Source organism: Capricornis sumatraensis, chromosome 2 (genome assembly GCF_032405125.1).
Source record: "Capricornis sumatraensis isolate serow.1 chromosome 2, serow.2, whole genome shotgun sequence".
NCBI classification, from domain to species: Eukaryota; Metazoa; Chordata; class Mammalia; order Artiodactyla; family Bovidae; genus Capricornis; species Capricornis sumatraensis.
In genome coordinates this window covers 112,506,928-112,530,769 of record NC_091070.1, presented here as the reverse complement: position 1 = coordinate 112,530,769, position 23,842 = coordinate 112,506,928, and the positions used below count along the sequence as shown (strand labels likewise).

The 23,842-nt window shown below is 38.8% G+C and overlaps 2 protein-coding genes across 2 annotated transcripts; one reads left to right on the top strand and one right to left on the bottom strand.

Moving 5' to 3' along the window:
• Nucleotides 1–427: 427 nt before the first annotated feature.
• On the bottom strand, nucleotides 428–1,450 carry LOC138097660 (olfactory receptor 6K3-like). The gene has a single exon (XM_068993952.1). The coding sequence runs from the start codon at nucleotides 1,448–1,450 to the stop codon at nucleotides 428–430; it is 1,023 nt and encodes a 340-aa protein (XP_068850053.1).
• A 14,010-nt stretch (nucleotides 1,451–15,460) lies between these two features.
• On the top strand, nucleotides 15,461–16,483 carry OR6K6 (olfactory receptor family 6 subfamily K member 6). The gene has a single exon (XM_068965540.1). It carries the CDS (start codon nucleotides 15,536–15,538, stop codon nucleotides 16,481–16,483), a length of 948 nt encoding a protein of 315 aa, XP_068821641.1. The 5' UTR covers nucleotides 15,461–15,535.
• Nucleotides 16,484–23,842: the final 7,359 nt, after the last annotated feature.

The window sequence follows — 23,842 nt, the reverse complement described above, 5'->3', positions numbered from 1 at the left end:
AATAGTACTTACATTAGAAAAGTGGAAATCATACCCAAACTACTACATAAAAATAAATTATTCCCAGTAGTTTTAAAAACTGATTTGTTAGCATTTTAAACTTATGAATAGAGATGCTTGAACAGATAGAGTGAATTCTCATTGGCTTCCAGAGACATTGAACATTTTTTGAGAACAGAGGATTTTCTTTCTTTTTACATTTTTTAAAAAAAATTTACTTATTTGTTTGCTTATTTGGGGGCTGTGGTAGGTCTTAGTTGCTGCACAGGGATTTCTCTAGTTGCAGGGGTGGGCTACTCTTGTAGCGTATGGGCTTCTCATTGTGGTGGCTTCTGTTGTTGCGGAGCACAGGTTCTAGGGCTTGCAGGCTCAGTAGCTGTGGCTCACGGGCTCTAGAGTACAGTCTCAGTAGCTGTGGTACACAGGCTTAGTTGCTCCATGGCGTGTGGGATCTCCCTGGACCAGGGATTAAATCGGTGTCCCTCGCATTGCAAGGTGGATTCTTAACCATTGGACCACCAGTGAAGCCCCAAGAACAGAGGACTTTCTTGATGGCATCTTTCATGTCTTTGTTCCTCAGACTGTAGATTATCGGGTTGAAAAGTGGGGCAAGGACAGCAAACATTAGTGCAATGGCCTTGTCCAGTAGTGGTGGGAAAGTGACAGAGAAACGCAGGTACATGAGTGTCACACTGCCAAAAAACAGGAAGAAAATAGTAATGTGGGCTGCACAAGTGGAGAATGCCTTCTGACGGCTCTTACCCGAGGGAATCATCAGGATCACAACAATGATTCTTAGATAGGAAAGGGTGATGATACAAACAGAAGTCAGGATGGAAATAGCATGAATTACATCTTCAATCAGAATCATAGATGTATCTGTACAGGCTAAGCGTAATACAGGTTCAAAGTCACAGAAGAGTTGATGGATTTGGTTGGGACCACAGAATGGAAGAGTAGAAATCCACACAATCTCAGGCAGTAGCATAAGGAAGCCAAAGATGCTAGAACCAGCAGAGAGTTGGATGCATAGTCGAGGGGTCATAATGGTTGCATAGCGGAGGGGGTGGCAGATGGCAACGTACCTATCAATGGCCATCACTGTGAGGACTAGGGCTTCTGTGACCCCAAGTGAGTGAAAAAAATACATTTGCAGGAGGCAGCCAATGAAAGAAATAGTCTTCTCTTTACTAACAAGGTTGGAGAGCATCTTGGGGATAGTCACTGTGGTGTACCAAATCTCCAGGAAGGAGAAGATGCTGATGAAATTGTACATGGGATTGTGGAGACGTGCATCCAGCTGGACAGCAAAGAAGATCATGAAATTTCCAACAATAATGAACACGTACGTTAAGAACAAAGGAATGAAGAATAAGAGACTGCCCTTCTCAAACTGAGGGAAATCAGAGAAATAAAACTCAGTCACCATTGTCTGATTCTCCTGATCCATATTTTCAGGTGTTTCACTTGTTGGCTAGTGAAATCAAATATAAACAGTCAGAACTCTACCTAAGTTAAATAACCACTATAAACTTTCTTTTCAAGCAGCTCATCAGCCTTGAGATGAGGTTGATTAAACAAAATATGTATGTGCATTGCTTTGCAAATTATAAAGTGAGTATGTCTAACTTGCAAATACATTTTTAGTAATTATAACACATTGTATTATCAACTATTCTGAGAGCTAAGCAAACAGTTTTGCTATTTGGACATTTAAATTGGTACAAACTCTCCTGAATGGCAATTTGGCAATCTTTTTTAAGAGTTTTGAGACTTTTTAGATAATTCATTTCACCATATAGCCCAAGAAAATAATGTTAAATATTAAAACAAATACAAGGATATTCATTGGAATATTTATTATAATAGCAAATTAGAAATACCTTAAATAGGTAAACATTTTTATTTTTCATATTAAATATTGGAGACACAAAATGAGTTGTGACAAAATGATCCCCTTTGTGGATAAAAGTAAAAACTTTTTAAGTGGGTATCTTACAAATCAAGTGCAGGTACTGTCTTTTCTTGCTGGCTTCATAGTTAGAAAAATAGAGTAAAGAGAAGAAGTAAGTATCATACTGAATTCAATTTACTTTAAAACACAACAGCTTAGACCCATGCAATATACCTTTGTGTGCAAATTAATCTAGGTTAGTTAATGGTCAATGGTAAAGAGCATTAGCTAATAGTTGAGATATACTAATTGAGAAATCACACTCTAGGAGTGGTTTGATGACACGTCAAAAGCTTTGATTAGCAGTCTATAGCCAGAGGCAGATAGTTTCAAGTATCCAGAATGGCATCTTCACCATGTGTGCTTAGATGCTCAGTTGTCTGATTCTTTGTGACCTTTTGGATTGGAGCCCACCAGGCTACTCTAGGGGCTTCCCTGGTGATCAGATGGTAAAGAATCTGTCCACACTGCAGGAGACCCGTGTTCGATCCCTGGGTAGGGAAGATCCCCTGGAGAAGGGACTGACAACCCACTGTAATATTCTTGCCCAGAAAATTCCATGGACAGAGGAGCCTGGCGGGCTACAGTCCATGGGGCTGTGACTAACACTTAGACTTTCAGGCCACTCTGTCCATGGGATCTTTCAGGCAAGAATATTGCAATGGGTTGCAATTTTCCTTCTTCAAGGGATTTTCCTGACCCAGGGACCAAGCCTGCATCTCCTGTGTTGCCTTTATTGCAGGTGGATTAATTAACTGTTGAGCCTTCAGGAAAGTGGGCTCATTAATTAGCACAGGGCAGGTTTTCTCAACTTCAGCACTACTAACATTGTGTATCAGATAATTTTTTGCTAGGGATGAGGAAGAGAGAGCTTTTCCATGCATTGTAGGATATTTAGCATCAGTTCTAGCTTCTACTAGAAATCAATAGCCCAGACCCTTTCCTCAGTCATGATAAACAAAATGTCTCTAGAAATTGCTAAATATTTCTGCAGGGGAACAGTGGAAGTAAAATTGTCCCAGCTGAAAATCAGCAGTATAAGGAACTTTAGGTTTCTTTCTTTAGTTAAAAACCAGGTGACCAAGATATGTGGCCTGGCTAGAAATAAACCTAAACCATTTCTTGAAGTAGCTTTAGAATAAGAGCTTGTCATGCTGCCTATACAGTGTGGAAGGGTGGAATAGACCCGTGATTCATTCATTTCTGCACTCCTCCCTTAGCAGAGGATCTATCACATGATTTCACCATGTTAGGTTTTCCTCCAGTGAGAATTTGGCTACATTTTATCTTTGATAGAGCCTTTCATTCGTTCTAATCAGAGGGACTAAGGAATAGAGTTGGAATTTCCTTGGGCTTCCAAAACCAGATTTAATATTGGTTTTCGTACCTGCTCGTTAGTAAATATTTGTGTGCCTGGCAAAATTCTGAGACTTGCCTTCAATGAACTAGCTGATAGTTTAGCTCTTGTACATGGGACATCTATAATTTTGTGATGTGACAGGAGTGATAAATAACACTATAATGTTAATTAGACTGCAATATATAAATGCATCAAATAAACACAAACACCTTAAATTTATACAGTGTTATATGTCAATTATATCTCAATTATTAAAAATTTAAATAAATAAACAAGTCAGCAGAGGTAAAGAGTCATAATTCTAGTGGCCCAGACAAAAATGATCTCTCAAGGGCTAATGTCCCAGACAAAATTTAATAGATTATCTTATGACCATCTCTAGTCCTATAACACACATTATCCAAAATCCCTCATTCCTGAACTACTTACTATCTTTCCCCCTACCTCACAAGCCTACAAAATGTCAACAGATCTTCTACAAGTCTTAATTTAAAACCAACAGAAAAATAATCTGATTTTCTGGGCTTCTTCCCCTATGTAGGGCACTCACCCATATGTCAAAGTACAGAGCCCACCCTTCATCCCATACCTACCTCTTCCAGAAATTCAGAGGGCTCCCTCCTATTTCCCAAATGTCTTCATGTTTACTGTTCTGCAGTCCAGCAAATCAGAAGGTTCTAGCCACAATCACAAATCTACGTTCTCAGGGACTAGTTGGTAGGGTAGGGAATAGCTTTCTTCTGTAGGGCTCTCCCTCAGTGCCTAAAGGAAATCAACTCCATGTCCCATGTGGTTAATTAGGAATGCATTTGCTGCCAAGCTCTCTTTCAGGGAGTTGCCATACCTATGGGAAGTTAGGTCTTTGAGTCAGGCTAGAAATCAGATGGAAAGAGATACTTTGTTTCTTTTCTGAACAAAGTGTGAAAGAATTGTTTGTATAAAAAGTGTCTGCTGAGACACAGGAAGGTTAAGGAACAAGAGGAGCTAAGCTAACAAAATGTGGTTCAAAGGAAGGATTATCTTCACTCTTCATTGAAACAGATTCAGAGCAGTTTGGTGATAGCACAGCACAACTCTGAAGTATATTCTAGAAAATTCTGTCCGCAGCTGTGCAGCACACCACAGCAGAACTTCTTCAAAAGGATCTAGGGTATTAAAGGACCATTAGTAGTGGTAGTGGGAGGGAGGGGTTCACATGCATGAGATTTCACTGACTTCAATGGTTCCAGAGGCAGATGGCTCCAAAAGCTGGGGTCAGGATTTAACACTCCTTGACTGCAAGATAAAGCTTACTATTAAATTATTTGACCCAGTTTCCTACTACTTGCTCTAGTTATTATCTCTTTGATCTTCAGTATCTTTAGTTTCTTTTTTACTACTGACTCCTCCCTCTCTTCCAAGCATGCACGTTTTACTACTATATCATATATCTAAGAAACTATATATCTACTAAAACTTAAAGAAAGTAATCCTTGGTTACATTACCTTCTCTAGTTCTCCCATCTTTTCATTATCAAACGTCTCAAATATCATCCATATTGGTTGATTCATTTGTATTAGTTTTATTCATTCATCTTCCACAGACTATGCAGAAGCCATATGGCTAAAATTATATTAACTCCTCATTTGCCAATGTTCCACGAACCACAAAATTTTATTGCCATTTTTTTCAGTTTTCATATTCCCTGACAAATATTCACTCAGCAAGTATATCCAAGGTGGTTTTAAGACATTGGTGGGCTTCCCTGGTGGCTCAGAATCTGTTTTCAATGTGCGAGACCTGAATTTGATCCTTGGGTCTGGAGGATTCCCCTGGAGGAGGAAATTGCTCCCCATTCCAGTAGTCTTGCCTGGAGAATCCATGGACAGAGGAGCATGGAGGGCTACAGTTCGTGGAGTCAGACAGAGTTTGACATGATTGAGTGACTAACACTCCCAACACTTTAAGACATTGAGAATAAGGAATAATAATAAGACTAGATCATTTCCAAATCTCACCCATTGATCATTTATTTGTTCTTGTACTTTTTTGCCTTGATTTTCATGACACAGCTGTGTCTTTGTTCTCTTAGTTCCCTGGATATTTTGGAACAAGACAGTAAGATAGACTTAGGTTCTAATTCTGACTTTGTCACCTTCTTAGCTACATGACTATGGGGATGATACATAAGTCATTTAAACTTTAGTTTCCTCAATTTAAAGTGGTTGATAATAATGAATAACTTATAAAAATACTGAAATGAGAAGAAATATATAATTGCCTCTGTGCATTTTTAGTACATACTTAACCCAGTAAATAAGAATTATGTATTATATTCCTCCACCCACTAATTATGACCTTCCAGTCTCTCTTGCTATTTCTGACACTGTTTTCAACTATCCAATGCATCCTCATAGTTCAATTAGAATCTTTATTTAACACTTATATCTAAGTCCATAGACTTTTCATCTCTCCTGAAGTCCACTTCTTCATCCTTAATGGCAATAAGAGATATCTGTTTATAAGTTTGCCCACACACTCAGAATAACATATCTATAACTCATAATTCCCCCCCTTTACTAGCTTTTGCTTTAGCTGTTACTGTATTTATCAATAATGGTGCCTGACTAACTCAAACTTAAAATCTGTCTCTTTAATGCTCTTCTTTCCAACATGCCCTACATAGTCAGTTGTCAGACCTTATTGATTATTCATATTTATTCTTATCCCTTTTATCCTTTAGCTTCATTATTACTGTCTTATTTAGACCTTTATTCCAGACCATTGCAGAAAAGAGTCTGATGCCTGAATAGTGATGAATAAATGCTAGTTAAATGAATTAATGACATTTCTCACTTCCATAATTTCTCTGTATTCTACATATTAAAGTGCAATTTTGTGCATTAGTGTCCACTCTAAAATTACCTAATAACTTCATACTGCTTGCAAAATATATTTTAAAAATCCCAACGCTTGACATTCTAGATCTCCAAATCCACCTAACTTAATCCTCCATTGTTATTTCTCCACTGATTCACTCTACAAGCCCTCTGTTTCAAATCAAATATATTTAATATCCTACAAACATAGTTCTTGTACTTTCACGGCTAGACGTTTGTTTATCTTCTTCATTAAGCATATGTTACTTGAGTTCCATGTAAGTCCCTGGGCTGTGTACTAGAAATTCAAATATTAATAGATAATTATAGATCACCATTAAATTTCTTAGAATCTGGACATATAACTAAATAATTTCAACAACATATGTATGTACGAGATGCTTTAGGAACACAAAAGAAGACCCCCCAAAACAACCTGGGAACCAAGAAAGGCTTCCTGAAGAAGAGGGTAGTGTACTGAAACTTGAAAAATTAATAAGAATTACAGAGGTGAAGTGTGTGCCTATATTTGGGGTGGAAAGAAGGCAGGGTTGAAATTTTAGGAAGAGGGAAGAATAGGAAAAAAGCCCAAAGCATAACAGCTTGGTTGCTGGGACTTACAGTTCAAGGCAGGGAATAGAGTAGAAAATAGAAAAATGTAAAGTAAAAGTCCAGGAATGTCCTTATTTTCCCTGCCTTTCTTCTTAGTTAAACCAAGTCCTATTAAATGATGCTGCAAGCTAAGTGAAATATCATTTTAGAGAATACATATTTGGGAATAATTAAAGTTATATTCAAAGGGAAAGGTTAATCTTTAGCTAATTTTGAGTTTTGAGGCTCAAGGTTCAATTTTGCCCTTGCATTTTTTGGCTATGTGAACTGGATCAAGGCTTTAACTGCTCTGAATTATTCCATCTGTAAAATGGGAATAACTCTTGTCTTTGCTATCTCATACAAACAACATTTTATACTTAATTGTGGTAAAAAAATGTGTAATATAAAATTTACCATGTTAATCATTTTAAGCTTACAAATTCTTTTTCTAAAGAATTAAATGAGGGGGAGGGAGGCTCAAAATGGAGATGATACACACACACACACACACACACACACATATATGTCTGGCTCTAGGTGATTGATCACACCATTGTGGTTATCTGAGTCATTGAGATCATTTTTGTACAGTTCTTCTGTGTATTCTTACCACCTCTTCTTAATATCATGTGCTTTTATTAAGTCCATACTATTCTGTCCTTTATTGTGCCCATTGTGCATGAAATGTTCCCTTGGTATCTCTGATTTTTTTTAAGAGATCTCTAATCTTTCCCATTCTATTGTTTTCCTCTATTGCTTTGTGTTGATCAGTTAGGAAGGCTTTCTTATCTCTCCTTGCTATTCTTAGAACTCTGCATTCAAATGGGTATATCTTTCCTTTTCTTCTTTGCCTTTCACTTCTCTTCTTTTCTCAGCTATTTGTAAGGCCTCCTCAAACAACCATTTTGCCTTTTTGCATTTCTTCTTGGGGACAGTTTTGGTTACTGCTTCCTGTACAATGCTAGGAACCTCTGTCCATAGTTCTTCAAGCACTCTATCAATTCTAATACCTTGAGTCTTATTTGTCATTTCCATTGTATAATCGTAAGGGATTTGATTTAGGTCATACCTGAATGGTCTAGTGGTTTTCCCTACTTTCTTCAATTTAAGTCTGAATTTGATAATAAGGAGTTCATGATATGAGCCACACTCAAATATACAAAATTGTGACACATTCACATAGTTTTATGGCAGAAACCAGCACCTTATAATTATCCTCCAATTAAACAATAAATTTTTAAATAAGAATTAAATGAATGTGTATTTAAAACTTCAAAAATATATTATTATCATCATCTCAGCTGAAGTTGAAAACATAGTGAAAAATGAGTGAAAGGCTGAGAAGAAAGTAGTGTTTGCTGGTGGTGTGTTTCAGAGAGGTGTGATCTTGCGAGAATTCTATTCTGACACCCATTGTCATTCTGAGCCCCAGTGCCTAGATCTATACTCCCTTATGAGAGATAAGATTATTTAGCCACAGGAAAGTTTTGAGACCTGACCCCCTCAGGAATGTCTAATTACCATGTGACATGTTTCCTCTAATAGGTCCCTTAGAGTGGAGAATGAGATGCACCACTTTTTAAAGATCCTGTGTTATCTAAAAAGAAACTCCCAGGCAAGATAATCTTTCCATTCTAGATACTCCAGAAAGAGAGTGCAGAAACATCTATAGTCTCACTGACAAACTAGCAGGAGGGGCAGGTTGCCACAGAGATTCTGAGAAACATTCTTGTGGTCTCAGACAAGGTATGTGATAAGCCAGCTGAGCATGCTAACCTGCGTTTGGTACCCAAGTTAACCTGTTTTTTCAAGTTAAATTTTCTTTTCAGGGTAAAATTTTCTTAGAATATGGAGCAAAACTTCATACGTTTAGAACTGTATTATATAAGTAAAGAAATTAGAATAAGTAAAGAAATTAGAAAGGATATTAGGAAGAATATTGCTCATCTAACAGATGAAGATATTAATGATATCTAAGGTCTTTCCAACACTAAAATGTTAAAGTCAAAAGAATTGTGGCTTCCTGAGGACTTAGAGAATTTTACTTCTTTATTTCCAGGACTGCAATCTAATTCAAGTTTCTTTTTACTCTACAGTGAAAATCTGTAGGCTGAACTCCTTGGGCATTGCTGATTATCTGTCATGCCAGAATTTTCTTAAGTGTACTTTATGTGTCTCAGGAGCAAAAATTAATGTTTTATTCAACTTCATATAGCCCTTGAACCTTCAGCGAGCTTCCCAGGTGGCACTTGTGGTCAAGAACCTGCCTGCCAATGCAAGAGATGTAAGAGACACAGGTTCTATCTCTAGGTTGGGAAGATCCCTGGAGGAGGGCATGGCAACCCACTCTGGTATTTGTGCCTGGAAAATCCCATGGACAGAGGAGCCTGGCAGGATACAGTCCATTAGGTTGCAAAGACTCAGACATGGCTTAGCACACACTTATGCACAAACCTTCAGCAGTGATTGGCACCTAGCAGAGGATCAATAAATACATGAATGTAATTGAACTGACGTGCAGATGATAGATAACAATGTAAACTTGCTAGTGAGAAGAGCCTCACTCAAAGTAAGAAACAGTCACTCTAGATGCCTTTAATAAGCCACTTAGCTCTGAAATTCCACTTTTCATAGCTCCATGGTCTCTTGCTTTATCCATCTGTGTTCTCTATAATGACTACTCAGGATGGCCATTCTCTGGCATTTTAGGCTGAGAAAAGATAATACACAGGAGACAGAAATGTGGCTGCTTCCAACAGAGAAAACTCAGATCTCTCACATCTTTCTCAGTGCATGCCCTCTGCCCTTCTGCTTCACTGGTGCCTGCTCCCTTCCAAAACCTGGCTCTCCTATCTTTCTTCCTCAAGGCTTGAGACATAAAGCAAGAGGCATCTTCTAAAACTAATTTTCCTAGTCTTCAATGCATTTATTTTAACCTCTCCTTGACCTGAGCGGGGGAAAAACACATTACCTCTCTCATCTCATACCTAGGACAGTCATAAACACATAGTGGTACTCAGAGAAGAAAACAGAATGAATGATGAATCCTGATCTAAATTTTGCAGTGTGGTACAAATAATAATAATAACTAAAGACCTAAAGACCAATATTCCAATTATTGCTTTGGATCCATGTGAATTTGGTAAATTACTTTTCCCCTCTAGTTCTCAATTTCTCTACCTGTAAAACAATGATAACAATCTCCCTAGCATGCCTGCGTGCCTGCTGAATTGTTTCAGCCATGTCTGACTCTTTGCGACCTGATGGCCTATAGCCTATGACGCTCCTCTGTCCATGGGATTTCCCAGGCAAGAATATTGGAGTGGATTGCCATTTCCTCCTCCAGGGGATCTTCCAGAATCAGGACTCAAACCCAGATCTCCTGCATTGCTGGCATATTATTTACTGTCTGATGTGGGTCTCCCACATTGCAGGCAGATTCTTTACCATCTGAGCCACCAGGGGAAAATGCAAAAAAAGATGTGTAAATATCATGAAAGAAGAAAATATAAAGTATTCTTAAGAGAGGGTGTTTACTTCTGGCAGTGAGAATCAGTGAGACTTTTATGATAATAGGAGCATTACTGGATATTGGCAATTGGATTCCAATAGGAAGAGATCAAGAAAATGGAAGAAAATAATGATATAAAAATAAAATGCAGAAAATTGGTCCTATATGGCAGAGCTGATGAGCGTATAGAAAAATATTTGGCTTAAAACTTTGACTAGTAGACGTGAAAGACAAATATATGACACTGCTTATATGTGGAATCCAAAAAATGGTACAAATAAACTGATTTACAAAGCAGAAATAGAGAAGCAGATATAGATGACAAATTTATAGTTACCAGGGGAAAAGGGGGCCAGGAGGGATAAAATGAGAGATGGGAATTGACACAGACACAGTACTATTGTGTTATTCAAAAATATATCAAACAGACAGGTCAGGGGCAGAGACTGAGAGGAACTACCTGACGTCCAAGGTAAGGAGCAGTGGCTGTGCTTTGCTGGAGCAGCTGTGAAGAGATACCCCCTGTCCAAGGTAAGAGAAACCCAAGTAAGATGGTAGGCTCTGAGAGAGAGAATCAGAGGGTGGACAGACTGAAACCACAACACAGACAACTGGCCAACCTGATCACATGGACTGCAGCTTGTCTAACTCAAAGAAACTAAGCCATGCCATGTGGGGCCACACAAGACGGGCAGGTCATGGTGGAGAGGTCTGACAGAACGTGGTCCACTGGAGAAGGGAATGGCAAACCATTTCAGTATTCTTGCCTTAAGAACCCCATGAACAGTATGAAAAGGCAAAAAAATAGGACACTGAAAGATGAACTCCCCAGGTCGGTAGGTGTCCAATATGCTACTGGAGATAAGTGGAGAAATAACTCCAGAAAGAATGAAGGGATGGAGCCAAAGCAAAAACAACACCCAGTTGTAGATGTCACTGGTGATAGAGGCAAGGTCCAATGAATAAAGAGCAATATTGCAGAGGAACCTGGAATGTTAGGTCCATGAATCAAGGCAAATTGGAAGTGGTCAAACAGGAGATGGCAAGAGTGAACATCAACATTCTAGAAATCAGTGAACTAAGATGGACTGGAATGGGTGAATTTAACTCAGATGACCATTATATCTACTACTGTGGGCAGGAATTCCTTAGAAGAAATGGAGTAGTGCAGTACTTGGATGCAATATCAAAAACAACAGAATGATCTCTGTTCATTTCTGAGGCAAACAATTCAATATCACGGTAATCCAAGTCTATGCCCCAACCAGGAAAACTGAAGATGCTGAAGCTGAATGGTTATGAAGACCTACAAGATCTTTTAGAACTAACACCCAAAAAAGATGTCCTTTTCATTACAGGGGACTGGAATGCAAAAGTAACAAGTCAAGAAATACCTGGAGTAACAGGTAAATTTGTCCTTGGAAAGCAGAATGAAACAGGGAAAAGGCTGATAGAGTTTTGCCAAGAGAACACACTGGTCATAGCAAACACCCTTTTCCAACAACACAAGAAAAGACTCTACACATGGACATCACCAGATGGTCAATACCAAAATCAAATTGATTATATTCTTTGCCACCAAAGATGGAGAAGCTCTATAAAGTCAGCAAAAACAAGACCGAGCGTGGACTGTGGCTCAGATCGTGAACTCCTTATTGCCAAATTCAGACATAAATTGAAGAAAGTGGGGAAAACCACTAGACAATTCAGGTATGACCTAAATCAAATCCCTTATGATTATACAGTGGAAGTGAGATATAGATTTAAGAGACTAGATCTGATAAACAGACTTCCTGATTAAATATGGATGAAAGTTTGTGACATTGTACAGAAGACAGGGATCAAGACTAATCCCACGAAAAAGAAATGCAAAAAAGCAAAATGGTTGTCTGAGGAAGCCTTACAAATACCTTAAAAAGAAGAGAAGTGAAAAGCAAAGGAGAAAAGGAAAGATATAACCATTTGAATGCTGAGTTCCATGAATAGAAGGGAGAGATAAGAAAGCCTTCCTCAGTGATCAGTGCAAAGAAATAGAGGAAAACAATAGAATATGAAAAACTAGAGATCTCTTAAAGAAAATTAGAGATACCAAGAGAATATTTCATGGAAAGATGGGCTTGATAAAGGACAGAAATGGTATGGACCTAACAGAAGCAGAAGATATTTAGAAGAGGTGGCAAGAATACACAGAAGAACTGTACGAAAAAGATCTTCACGACCAAGATAATCATGATGGTGTGATCACTCACCTGGAGCCAGACATCCTGGGATGTGAAGTCAGGGTGGCTTTAGGAAGCATCACTACAAACAAAGCTAATGGAGGTGATGGAATTCCAGTTGAGCTATTTCAAATCCTAAAAGATGATACTGTGAAAGTGCTACATCAAAGAAAGGCAGTGCCAAAGAATCCTCCAACTACTGCACAATTGCATTCATCTCACATGCTAGTAAAGTATGCTCAAAATTCTCCAAGCTAGGCTTCAGCAATACATGAACTGTGAACTTCCAGATGTTCAAGCTGGTTTTAGAAAAGTCAAAGGAACCAGAGATCAAATTTCCAACACCCGCTGGATCATCGAAAAAGCAAGAGAGTTCCAGAAAAACATCTTTCTTCTTTGATGACTATGCCAAAGCTGTGGATCATAATAAACTGTGGAAAATTCTGAAAGAGATGGGAATACCAGACCACCTGACCTGCCTCTTGAAGAGGAAAAGTCGCTCAGTCGTGTCCGACTCTTTGCGACCCCATCAACTGTAGCCTACCAGGCTCCTCCCTCCATGGGATTCTCCAGGCAAGAGTACTGGAATGGATTGCCATTTCCTTCTCCAGGGGATCGTCCCAACCCAGGGATCGAACCCTGGTCTCCTGCATTCCAGGCAGACACTTTAACGTCTGAGCCACCAGGGAAGTCCCGACCTGCCTCTTGAGAAACCTATATACAGGTCAGGAAGCCACAGGTAGAACTGGACATGGAACAACAGACTGGTTCCAAATAGGGAAAGGAGTACATCAAGGCTGTGTATTGTCACCCTGCTTATTTAACTTATGTGCAGAGTACATCATGAGAAATGCTGGGCTGGAAGAAGCACAAGCTGGAATCAAGATTGCCAGGAGAAATCTCAATAACCTCAGATATGCTGATGACATCACCCTTATGGGAGAAAGCAAAGAACTAAAGAGCCTCTTGTTGAAAGTGAAAGAGGAGAGTGAAAAAGTTGGCTTAGAGCTCAACATTCAGAAAACTAAGATCATGGTATCCGGTCCCAACACTTCATAGCGAATAGTTGGGGAAACAGTGGAAACAGTGGCTGCCTGTATTTTGTTGGGCTCCAAAATCACTGCAGATGGTGATTGCAGCCATGGAATTAAAGGATGCTTACTCCTTGGAAGGAAAGTTATGACCAACCTAGACAGCATATTAAAAAGCACATTACTTTGTCAACAAAGGTCCATCTAGTCAAGGCTCTGGATTTTCCTGTAGTCATGTATGGATGTGAGAGCTGGACTATAAAGGAAGCTGATCGCCGAAGAATTGATGCTTTTGAACTGCGATGTTGGAGAAGATTCTTGAGAGTCCCTTGGACTGCAAGGAGATCCAACCAGTCCATCCTAAAGGAGATCAGTCCTGGGTGTTCATTGAAAGGACTGATGTTGAAGCTGAAACTCTGATATTTTGGCCACCTGATGCAAAGAGCTAACTCATTTGAAAAGACCCTGATGTTGGGAAAGATTGAAAGCAGGTGGAGAAGGGGACCACAGAGGATTAAATTGTTGGATGGCATCACCAACTCAATGGACATAAGTTTGGGTAAATTCCGGGAGTTGGTGGTGGACAGGGAGGCCTGGCGTGCTGCAGTTCATGGGGTCACAAAGAGTCGGACACGACTGAGCAACTGAACTGACCTGAACTGTATAAAGACCTGCTGTATAACACAGGGAATTCTACATAGTACTCTCCAGTGACCTAGATGGGAAAAGAATCTGAAAAGTAATGGATCTATATATATGTATAACTGATTCACATTGCTGTACACCTGAAACTGAGCAACATCATGAAGTAACTACACCTCAATAATTTTTAAAATTAATAAATAAATTGAAATCCATAAAAGATAAGAAAAAGAAAAATGTTGATTGGAACCTGTTGAGAAAAGACAATAAATATAAGGCTATGATCTTTGGATTTATCCTTTAATGTTTTTGAAAAGACAAGGGACAGTAAGACCACGCATAGAAATATTCATCTGTAGATTGACTTCATGGAGGTAAGATGAGTGAAAAAGATGTTGAAATAGTTAATAGATAAGCATACTGCTATACTTAAGTTTAATTAGCTTTTCAAGAAATTTATTTGCCCTTTCTTCCAAACATGGCCTGATTTCTATTGCAGCTGATTTTTGTGACATTTTCTTCCCAAAATTGCCAAAGTTATTAGAGAAGCTATTTTTTTTTTAAATTTCAGGATGATTTTCTCCTCCCTTTGGTTCTTAGATGTAGTCTTTCTAGAAGGAATGGGATGAGCAAGGGTGAAATTACATGTTTGTCCAAAATTCAATAGCCACTTTTCAGATATACTGTGATTCTGAAGAGACTCTTGGTCTGAGCACCTATCAATATCAATCACTGAGGGAAGAGAAGGAGAGGGAGTTACAGAGAAAGCAGAGGAGAGGAGGGATATTTTCTTGTGTCTGGGTTCCTATGCTCTAAATGGAAAATAGACTTGCTGCTGTGAAACCAACAGAAAAGAGGCAGAGTGATAAAGGTAGCCAATCTAAGATTAGATAGCAGAGCTAGAAAATATGAGTGAGCAACTGAAGACTTACTGAGTGGAGTGTTTTTGATGGTGTTTTATATTTTTTAATTGCTTTTCTAAAAACAGGAATTGAGAATAGTCAAAAAGAAATGTGTGTGTTTTAAAGCTAAGCACAGAGTGGGACAAAATACTCAGAAATTAAAAAATTGACTGCACCTCCAGAAAATAATTCATAGAATTAAAATTGTGTGCTGCTTTGTGTTTTCTTCATATCATTTGAAGATGTTTACAAAAAGATCCATGTAGGGGTTCAAAAGCAAGTATTTCAGATGTTCCTGCATAGAGGTGCAACTGGAGAGATTTCTAACTGGCCTGTTTAGGGCCCCAGCATCAGGTTAAATAACTGATTACAGAAAAAAGCAAAGCAATTTTCAATAAGTAATCGCCATCCCAATTTCAGGAGTTTTTGGTCTCCTTTCTTCCCTTCCCAGGTGACACAGGTGATGACCAGTGAGAACCAGACAAGGGTGACTGTGTTCCTCTTCTCTATGTTCCCACATTTACATGAAGGTGGCCTCTTATTCTTTATTCTCTTACTTCTCATTTATGGATTTATCATAACTGGAAACCTAATGATATTCATTGTCACCCAGCTGGATGTGGCCTTGCACACTCCCATGTATTTCTTCATCCGTGTCCTCTCTTTCCTGGAGATCTGGTATACCACAACCACCATCCCCAAGATGCTCTCCTGCCTAGTCAGTGAGCAGAAGACCATCTCTCTTGCTGGCTGCCTTCTGCAGATGTACTTCTTCCACTCACTTGGCATCACAGAAGGTTGTGTCCTCACAGCAATGGCCATCGACAGGTACATAGCTATCTGCAACCCCCTCCATTACCCAACCATTATGACTTCCAAACTCTGTATCCATCTGACAGCTGGATCCTGCCTCTGTGGCTTCCTCCTGGTGCTCCCTGAAATTGCATGGATTGGCACCCTGCCTTTCTGTGGCTCCAATCAGATCCAGCAGATCTTCTGTGACTTCACCCCTGTGCTGAGCTTGGCCTGCACAGATACATCCCTGGTGGTCATTGTGGATGTCATCCATGCAGTGGAGATCCTGGCCTCCTTCCTGGTCATCGCCCTATCCTACCTCCGGATCATTGTGGTGATTCTGCAAATGCCCTCGGCTGAAGGCCGCCACAAAGCTTTCTCTACCTGTGCTGCCCACCTTGCTGTGTTCTTGCTGTTTTTTGGCAGTGTGGCTGTCATGTACTTGCGATTCTCAGCCACTTACTCCGTGTTTTGGGACACTGCAATTGCTGTCACTTTTGTTATCCTCGCTCCCTTCCTCAACCCCATTATCTATAGCCTGAGAAATAAGGACATGAAAGATGCAATTGGGAGGCTCTTTGGCTATCAGAAGAGGGCTGGTGGGGTTGAGAGATAGATCTAGATCTCTCTAGACTCTAAAAAAAACTCTTGGAAGTTCAGCTTTGCACTGTCCCTTGTCTTGTTCATGATTATGCTCTTTCTCTATTGTCACAGCTACTTGTTCTATTATTATAAACAAGGATGGAAAACTGCTGCATCCAAGTCACTGGTAGCGGTTGCAGAGCTTATTTACATTGATGTAGTTGTGGTAGCTGAAAGGAGTATACATGGGTTTTCCTGCTTTATGGTGCAGGCAGGCTTCTTCCTCACACTCTATTAGCAAGACTCCTGCCCTTGTCTACTGTGGTCCCAAGTGCTGGTGAGGCCAGAGAGCAGGACTGAAGAAGCATAAAAGACATCATGGTTCTTGACATTGCTGTTAGCTTTTCCCCAATCCTCTTTCCAATGATGAACCCCATGCAGTTCCACATTCCACATCAATAAATAATTTCCTGAAACTACAGAGAAAACATCTTCACTTTTAGCTTATTTAATGCACAAATTTAACTCAGTGGCCATGTTCTGATCTTGTATACCATCTGTATAGAATTTTAGCACAATAGAGTGGCATAGTAATTAATAATAGTCCACTATTTCCTTTAGTAATTTACTATTTTAAATATTTTCACATATATGAATCCTCTTGACTTGAAAAAAAAAAGCAATAAGGTCAGATATCACCATATTAAATGTGGGAACAAAGGTTCAAAGAAGTTTAATGATTTGCCTAAAGTCATATAGATCATTAGTGACAGACCTGGGACTTAACTTCAGGATTCTACTTCATGCTCCGCCCCCAATAAATACATATGTTCATTTAATATATTCTGTGTTGAAGAAAATAAATTATACACATTTCTTTTCCTCAAAGTTTCATGAAACCTTACCAGTCTTTAATGAGTACTAGGAGTCATAGGGTTCTTTCCTTTGTGAATTTCCTAGTCCTCAGGTGATTGTTGAAAGACTATTGAACTATAGGATTCAAGGACAAAATGTTATGTCTTTTTCTGCCACTAAGCTGTGTCATTTCCTTGTCTTTAAAAATACATGTTTCCTGGAACTGATTGATTATCAGAACTTATGACTGAGAAAATCTGAAAAAGAAAACCATTCTTGTGCATTTCTGAGAAGTTTCCAAGAATATTCAATTACTAAGCCTAATCTTCCAAAGGAAATATGATATTCAGTAAATATGATAACTATTAAACAAAAAGTGATGAAACAGTTTGCTCCTGGAGACTTCAAGATTTATTTAAAAAAAAAAAAAGTTTGAGTAGCAATTCTGTTACGTACTCTGTTAAGTGCAGAGGACTTAATTAGTGGTTATAATATTAGTGTTTTTGATCTTTGGAGCCCTCAGAGTCTGATAAATAATTATTGTTGCTATTTTAATGAGTGTTGTTATTCATTGAATTCACATTTTTTTAACATAAAATGTAATGGTCCTTATAGACTCTGTATTCCCAGCTTTAGGCTATTTTATTTCATCTAAATCCTCTAAACATTTAGTATTTGTTCTTCAAGCCTCTTTGAATATGTATAATTTTTTCATCCTTTCTTCTCTCTTTCAATCTAACATATTGATTCTTTTCACAAGGATAACCTTAACTTTTGTCATTGAAGCTCAGAAATTATTGTTTTTACTATTATTGTCCTCCACTTCTCAATATTAACTGCAAGCTTCAAGAAATATTCCTCATATTCAAGTATGATATTCTGGGTACTGACATCAGGACCAATATAGGCCCTTGTTTTGATGTGACTTATTTCCTATCTTTTTGTTTGTCTTGCTGTTTCTTGCTTGCTCCACATCTCCCCTTGGACTAAGGATCCACAGGGATAAGGTTTCCTCATCCTCTGAATGTTATACCATTCAGCATAGCATCTGTTGACTATTCAAGGTTTGCTGTTGGCTAAGTGACTGACTGCTTGAGAAGCTGGGCTGACTAACAAAGGTGGATCAATACCTGTGAGAACAAATGAAGGAGAGAGAAAAGATGATCTTGGTAAAAACCAAGTATCCATATCAGTCTCAGTTCAGTTCAGTCGCTCAGTCGTGTCCAACTCTTTGTGACCCCATGAATTGCCGCACGCCACGCCTCCCTGTCCATCACCAACTCCCAGAGTTCACTCAGACTCATGTCCATCAAGTCAGTGATGCCATCCAGCCATCTCATCCTCTGTCGTCCCCTTCTCCTCCTGCTCCCAATCCCTACCAGCATCAGAGTCATTTCCAATGAGTCAACTCTTCACATGAGGTGGCCAAAGCACTGGAGTTTCAGCTTTAGCATCATTCCTTCCAAAGAACACCCAGGGCTGATCTCCTTCAGAAAGGACTGGTTGGATCTCCTTGCAGTCCAAGGAACTCTCAAGAGTCTTCTCCAACACCACAGCTCTAAAGCGTCAATTCTTCGGCACTCAGCCTTCTTCACCGTCCAACTCTCACATCCATACATGACTACTGGGAAAACCATAGCCTTGACTAGACGGACCCTAGTCGGCAAAGAAATGTCCCTGCTTTTGAATATACTATCTAGGTTGGTCATAACTTTTCTTCCAAGGAGTAAACGTCTTTTAATTTCATGGCTGCAGTCACCATCTGCAGGGATTTTGGAGCCCCCAAAAATAAAGTCTGACACTATTTCCACTGTTTCCCCATCTATTCCCCATGAAGTGATGGGACCGGATGCTATGATCTTCATTTTCTGAATGTTGACCTTTAAGCCAACTTTTTCACTCTCCTCTTTCACTTTCACCAAAAGACTTTTTAGTTCCTCTTCACTTTCTGCCATAAGGGTGGTGTCATCTGCATATCTGAGGTTATTGATACTTCTCCCAGCAATCTTGATTCCAGCTTGTACTTCTTCCAGTCCAGCATTTCTCGTGATGTACTCTGCATAGAAGTTAAATAAGCAGGGTGACAATATACAGCCCTGATGTACTCTTTTTTCTTATTTGGAACCAGTCTGTTGTTCCATGTCCAGTTCTAACTGTTGCTTCCTGACCTGCATACAGATTTCTCAAGAGACAGGTCAGGTGGTCTGGTATTCCCATCTCTATCAGAATTTTCCACAGTTTATTGTGATGCACACAGTCAAAAGCTTTGGCATAGTCAATAATGCAGAAATCCCAGTAGCAGATGCTGAGTACCCAAATTTCATAACATGAGTTACCCAAGGCCAAGCACTGAAATTGTTGTATGAACTTTTGGCACAAACTAAAGGACACCTAGCCATTGTACACATAGATTACAGAGTCCTGGCTAAGATGTGATCATGTCTCCCCATGTTGGAAATTTACTGTCTTTCAGAAGACATATTCTTTACATTTTGAAACTGATAAATGATCAGAGCTATAGCCAAACCCTTTAGCAAAATAGTCAGTACCATCAGAGCATGGAATTAAACACTACTTCTCTAAAACTGTGATTGGAGAACCTCATTCTCTGCATTTACATTTCATTGCTCCAGGGAACAAAGCACCAGGTTGGCATAAAGCTGGTTGGTTGTGCAAAACCCTGGTTTGAATCAGTTTAGCCAGTGATATTCCTGAATCCAATACTTATTTTTCCTTTAAAAATAAACTTTTTATTATTCATTTTGCTACACTGCATCCCATCCCATATATCTTATATCTTTGGACTAATCAACTTCCATGCAGGGTAAAGTAAAAAAGATCCAAGAGATAACATTTATTGTTGGTAATATCTCCTTTCAATAATCTCTTCCCAATCCATCCCTCCCATCCACTTAAAATCACTATGTTCAGAGAAATTAATCAGTAAAATATCTATATTTTGAAATAGAATTTGTTTATAAGACTTTGTTTTCATATGCAGAGTCCCTGATTCTGACTTGCTCTATAGTTTTGGCAGGTGTTTTATCTAAGTCTAAATTTCTAATTTTGTAAAATAGAAATAATTATTGCAATTATTGCTTTCATAAATGTGTCCAATTGGGATTTATCCTTCAGTTTTATCTTTAATGTAGCTTATTTGAGTAGAGATGCATGTGTGCATGCTAAGTCACTTTAGTCATATCCAACTCTTTGAGACCCTGTGGACTGTAGCCTGACAGGCTCCTCTGTAGATGGGATTCTCCAGGCAAGTGTACTGGAGAGGGTTGCTATGCCCTCTTCCAGAGGATCTTCCAAACACCCTAATCAAACCCATGTCTCTTATATCTCCTGTATTGACAGACAGTTTCTTTACCAGTAGCCTCACTTGGGAAGAGAGTGGCAATTACTAATTGTGGCAATTACTGATTGCCACAACTTAAATAAATTAATTGTAACTAACTGCAAATTGAGCACAAATTTAATGTCTAGAATCTTCAACTCTTTGAAAACATTTCTAAGAACAAGAACTTTAAGAAAAACAGAGTAACATCTACTTTGTACATCATCATTTTATATAAAGTTTAACACGGCATTTGATATACACTAATAGCTAAATAAATATGTGCTGAATTAACAGATGGAAGATTGCATAAATACAGATACTTTGGCTCTTTATTTTGTCGATCTATGTAATTCTACACAGAATTAAATATTTTCTTACAATCAACATTTGATAATCTACCAACAGTAGATAGCCAATGTATAAATAATCCCTAACACCAAATAATAATTAAAGACTTGAATTTCTCAGATGCTAAACCATAGGATTATTTTTCATATATTAAGGGAAGTAATTAGTTTGAAATGAAATAAAGTAGTCCAATATAAAAAGTCATCCTATTTCCTGCCACAGACTCCATTTTCACACTTTTTACTGGGAACAGATATTAAGACCACTGAGATAAACACATCTCACAAAATCTCCTTTTGGCTAGTTTACCCCTATTTTCCTTTTAAGAAAAATATCTGGGAAATATTTTTGCTTAATTATGTTTTCTTGGATATTGTTCTAACAGAGTAATGATGAGAAGTCTGGGCAGAGTTAAAGAAATAAAATGCAACTCTTTTTTTTTATCGGTTTATACCAGACATTTTGTACTGTGGTTTACAGACCTTATCAGCAATCCTCAAAACAACCTTCAAAAATAACAAAAGATGAAATTGACTCATCTATTAAGAAAGTTTGAGTTATAGAAATTATGTATTTAATAACTGATTAAATGAACTAGAATTTAAACCTAGATATATGTGATGTTGAAAGAAAGCTTTTCTCTACTACATCAGTGTTTTTCATTTTAATACATAGATGTTCAATAAACATGAAATGATTGTAAATGATACATCAAATACCTTTTTTTCCCTAAGCTGTATTTTCATTTCAGTTCAGTTGATCAGTCGTGTCTGACTCTTTGTGACCCCATGAATCCCAGTATGCCAGGCCTCCCTGTCCATCACCAGCTACCGGAGTTCACTCAGACTCACGTCCATAGAGTCAGTGATGCTATCCAGCCATCTCATCCTCTGTCGACCCCTTCTCCTCCTGCTCCCAGTCCCTCCCAGCATCAGAGTCTTTTCCAGTGAGTCAACTCTTCGCATGAGGTGGCCAAAGTACTGGAGTTTCAGCTTTAGCATCATTCCTTCCAAAGAAATCCCAGGGCTGATCTCCTTCAGAAAGGACTGGTTGGACCTCCTTGCAGTCCAAGGGACTCTCAAGAGTCTTCTCCAACACCACAGTTCAAAGCATCAATTCTTTGGCACTCAGCCTTCTTCACAGTCCAACTCTCACATCCATACATGACTACTGGAAAAACCATGGCCTTGACTAGATGGACATTTGTTGACAGAGTAATGTCTCTGCTTTTGAATATGCTATCTAGGTTGGTCAAAAGCTTTTCTTCCAAGGAGTAAGCATCTTCTTATTTCATGGCTGCAATCACCATCTGCATTGATTTTGGAGCCCCCAAAAAATAAAGTCTGACACTGTTTCCACTATTTTCCCCATCTATTCGCCATGAAGTGATGGGACCGGATACCATGATCTCCGTTTTCTGAATGTTGAGCTTTAAGGCAACATTTTCACTCTCCTCTTTCACTTTCATCAAGAGGCTCTTTAGTTCTTCTTCACTTTCTGCCATAAGGGTGATGTCATCTGCATATCTGCAGTTATTGACATTTCTCCCGGAAATCTTGATTCCACCTTGTGTTTCTTCCAGCCCAGCATTTCTCATGATGCACTCTGCATATAAGTTAAATAAACAGGGTGACAACATACAACCTTGACGTACCCCTTTTCCTATTTGAAACCAGTCTGTTGTTCCTTGTCCAGTTCTAACTGTTGCTTCCTGCCCCACATACAGATTTCTCAAGAGGCAGGTCAGGTGGTCTGGTATTCCCATCTGTCTCGGAATTTTTCACAGTTTATTGTGATGCATACAGTCAAAGGTTTTGGCATAGTCAATAAAGCAGAAATAGATATTTTTCTGGAACTCTCTTGCTTTTTCCATGATCCAGCTGATGTTGGCAATTTGATCTCTGGTTCCTCTGCCTTTTCTAAAACCAGCTTGAACACGAGGAAGTTCATGGTTCATGTATTGCTGAAACCTGGCTTGGAAATTTTTCAGCATTACTTTACTAGCATGGGCGATAAGGGCAATTGTGCGGTAGTTTGAGCATTCTTTGGCATTGCCTTTCTTTGGGATTGGAATGAAAACTGACCTTTTCCAGTCCTGTGCCCACTGCTGAGTTTTCCAAATTTGCTGGCATATTGACTGCAGCACTTTCACAGCATTATCTTTCAGGATTTGAAATAGCTCAACTGGAATTCCATCACCTCCACTAGCTTTGTTCATAGTGATGTTTTCTAAGGCCCACTTGACTTCACATTCCAGGATCTCTGGCTCTAGATAAGTGATCACACCATCATGATTATCTGGGTTGTGAAGATCTTTATTGTACAGTTCTTCTGTGTATTCTTGCCCCTTCTTCTTAATATCTTCTGCTTCTGTTAGGTCCATACCATTTCTGTCCTTTATCGAGCCCATCTTTGCATGAAATGTTCCCTTGGTATCTCTAATTTTCTTGAAGAGATCTCTAGTCTTTCCCATTCTGTATTTACAAGTTTTATTTTTTATCATCTGATGAAATGTATTTACATTGTCATGTAAATCTGAAAGACTTATATATAAGGAAGACATAGATTTGACCAACATCCAAAGCATGGTGTGCAAACATCCAAGATTTGAAAATCACAGCAATGTATCATATTTCTAGAGAGGATTGCCAGTCTCTGATCCCAAGTCACATGTGGTTGCAGCAGACATTATAATAGCTGTACTATTACTGAAAACTAGGCAGCATTTGCCCCAGTTCAGTAGCCCATGTAGAAAATCCTTGAACAGTTTGTATTTCATCTATGACTACTGAGGACCCCCAAGGTCACCATATCCTCAGCTTCACACTTGGTCTGCTTCCTCCAGCT

Excerpts from the sequence above, each read along its gene's own strand:
- LOC138097660 (XM_068993952.1), bottom strand. The coding sequence starts at position 1,450 with ATGGATCAGGAGAATCAGACAATGGTGACTGAGTTTTATTTCTCTGAT.
- OR6K6 (XM_068965540.1), top strand. The coding sequence starts at position 15,536 with ATGACCAGTGAGAACCAGACAAGGGTGACTGTGTTCCTCTTCTCTATG.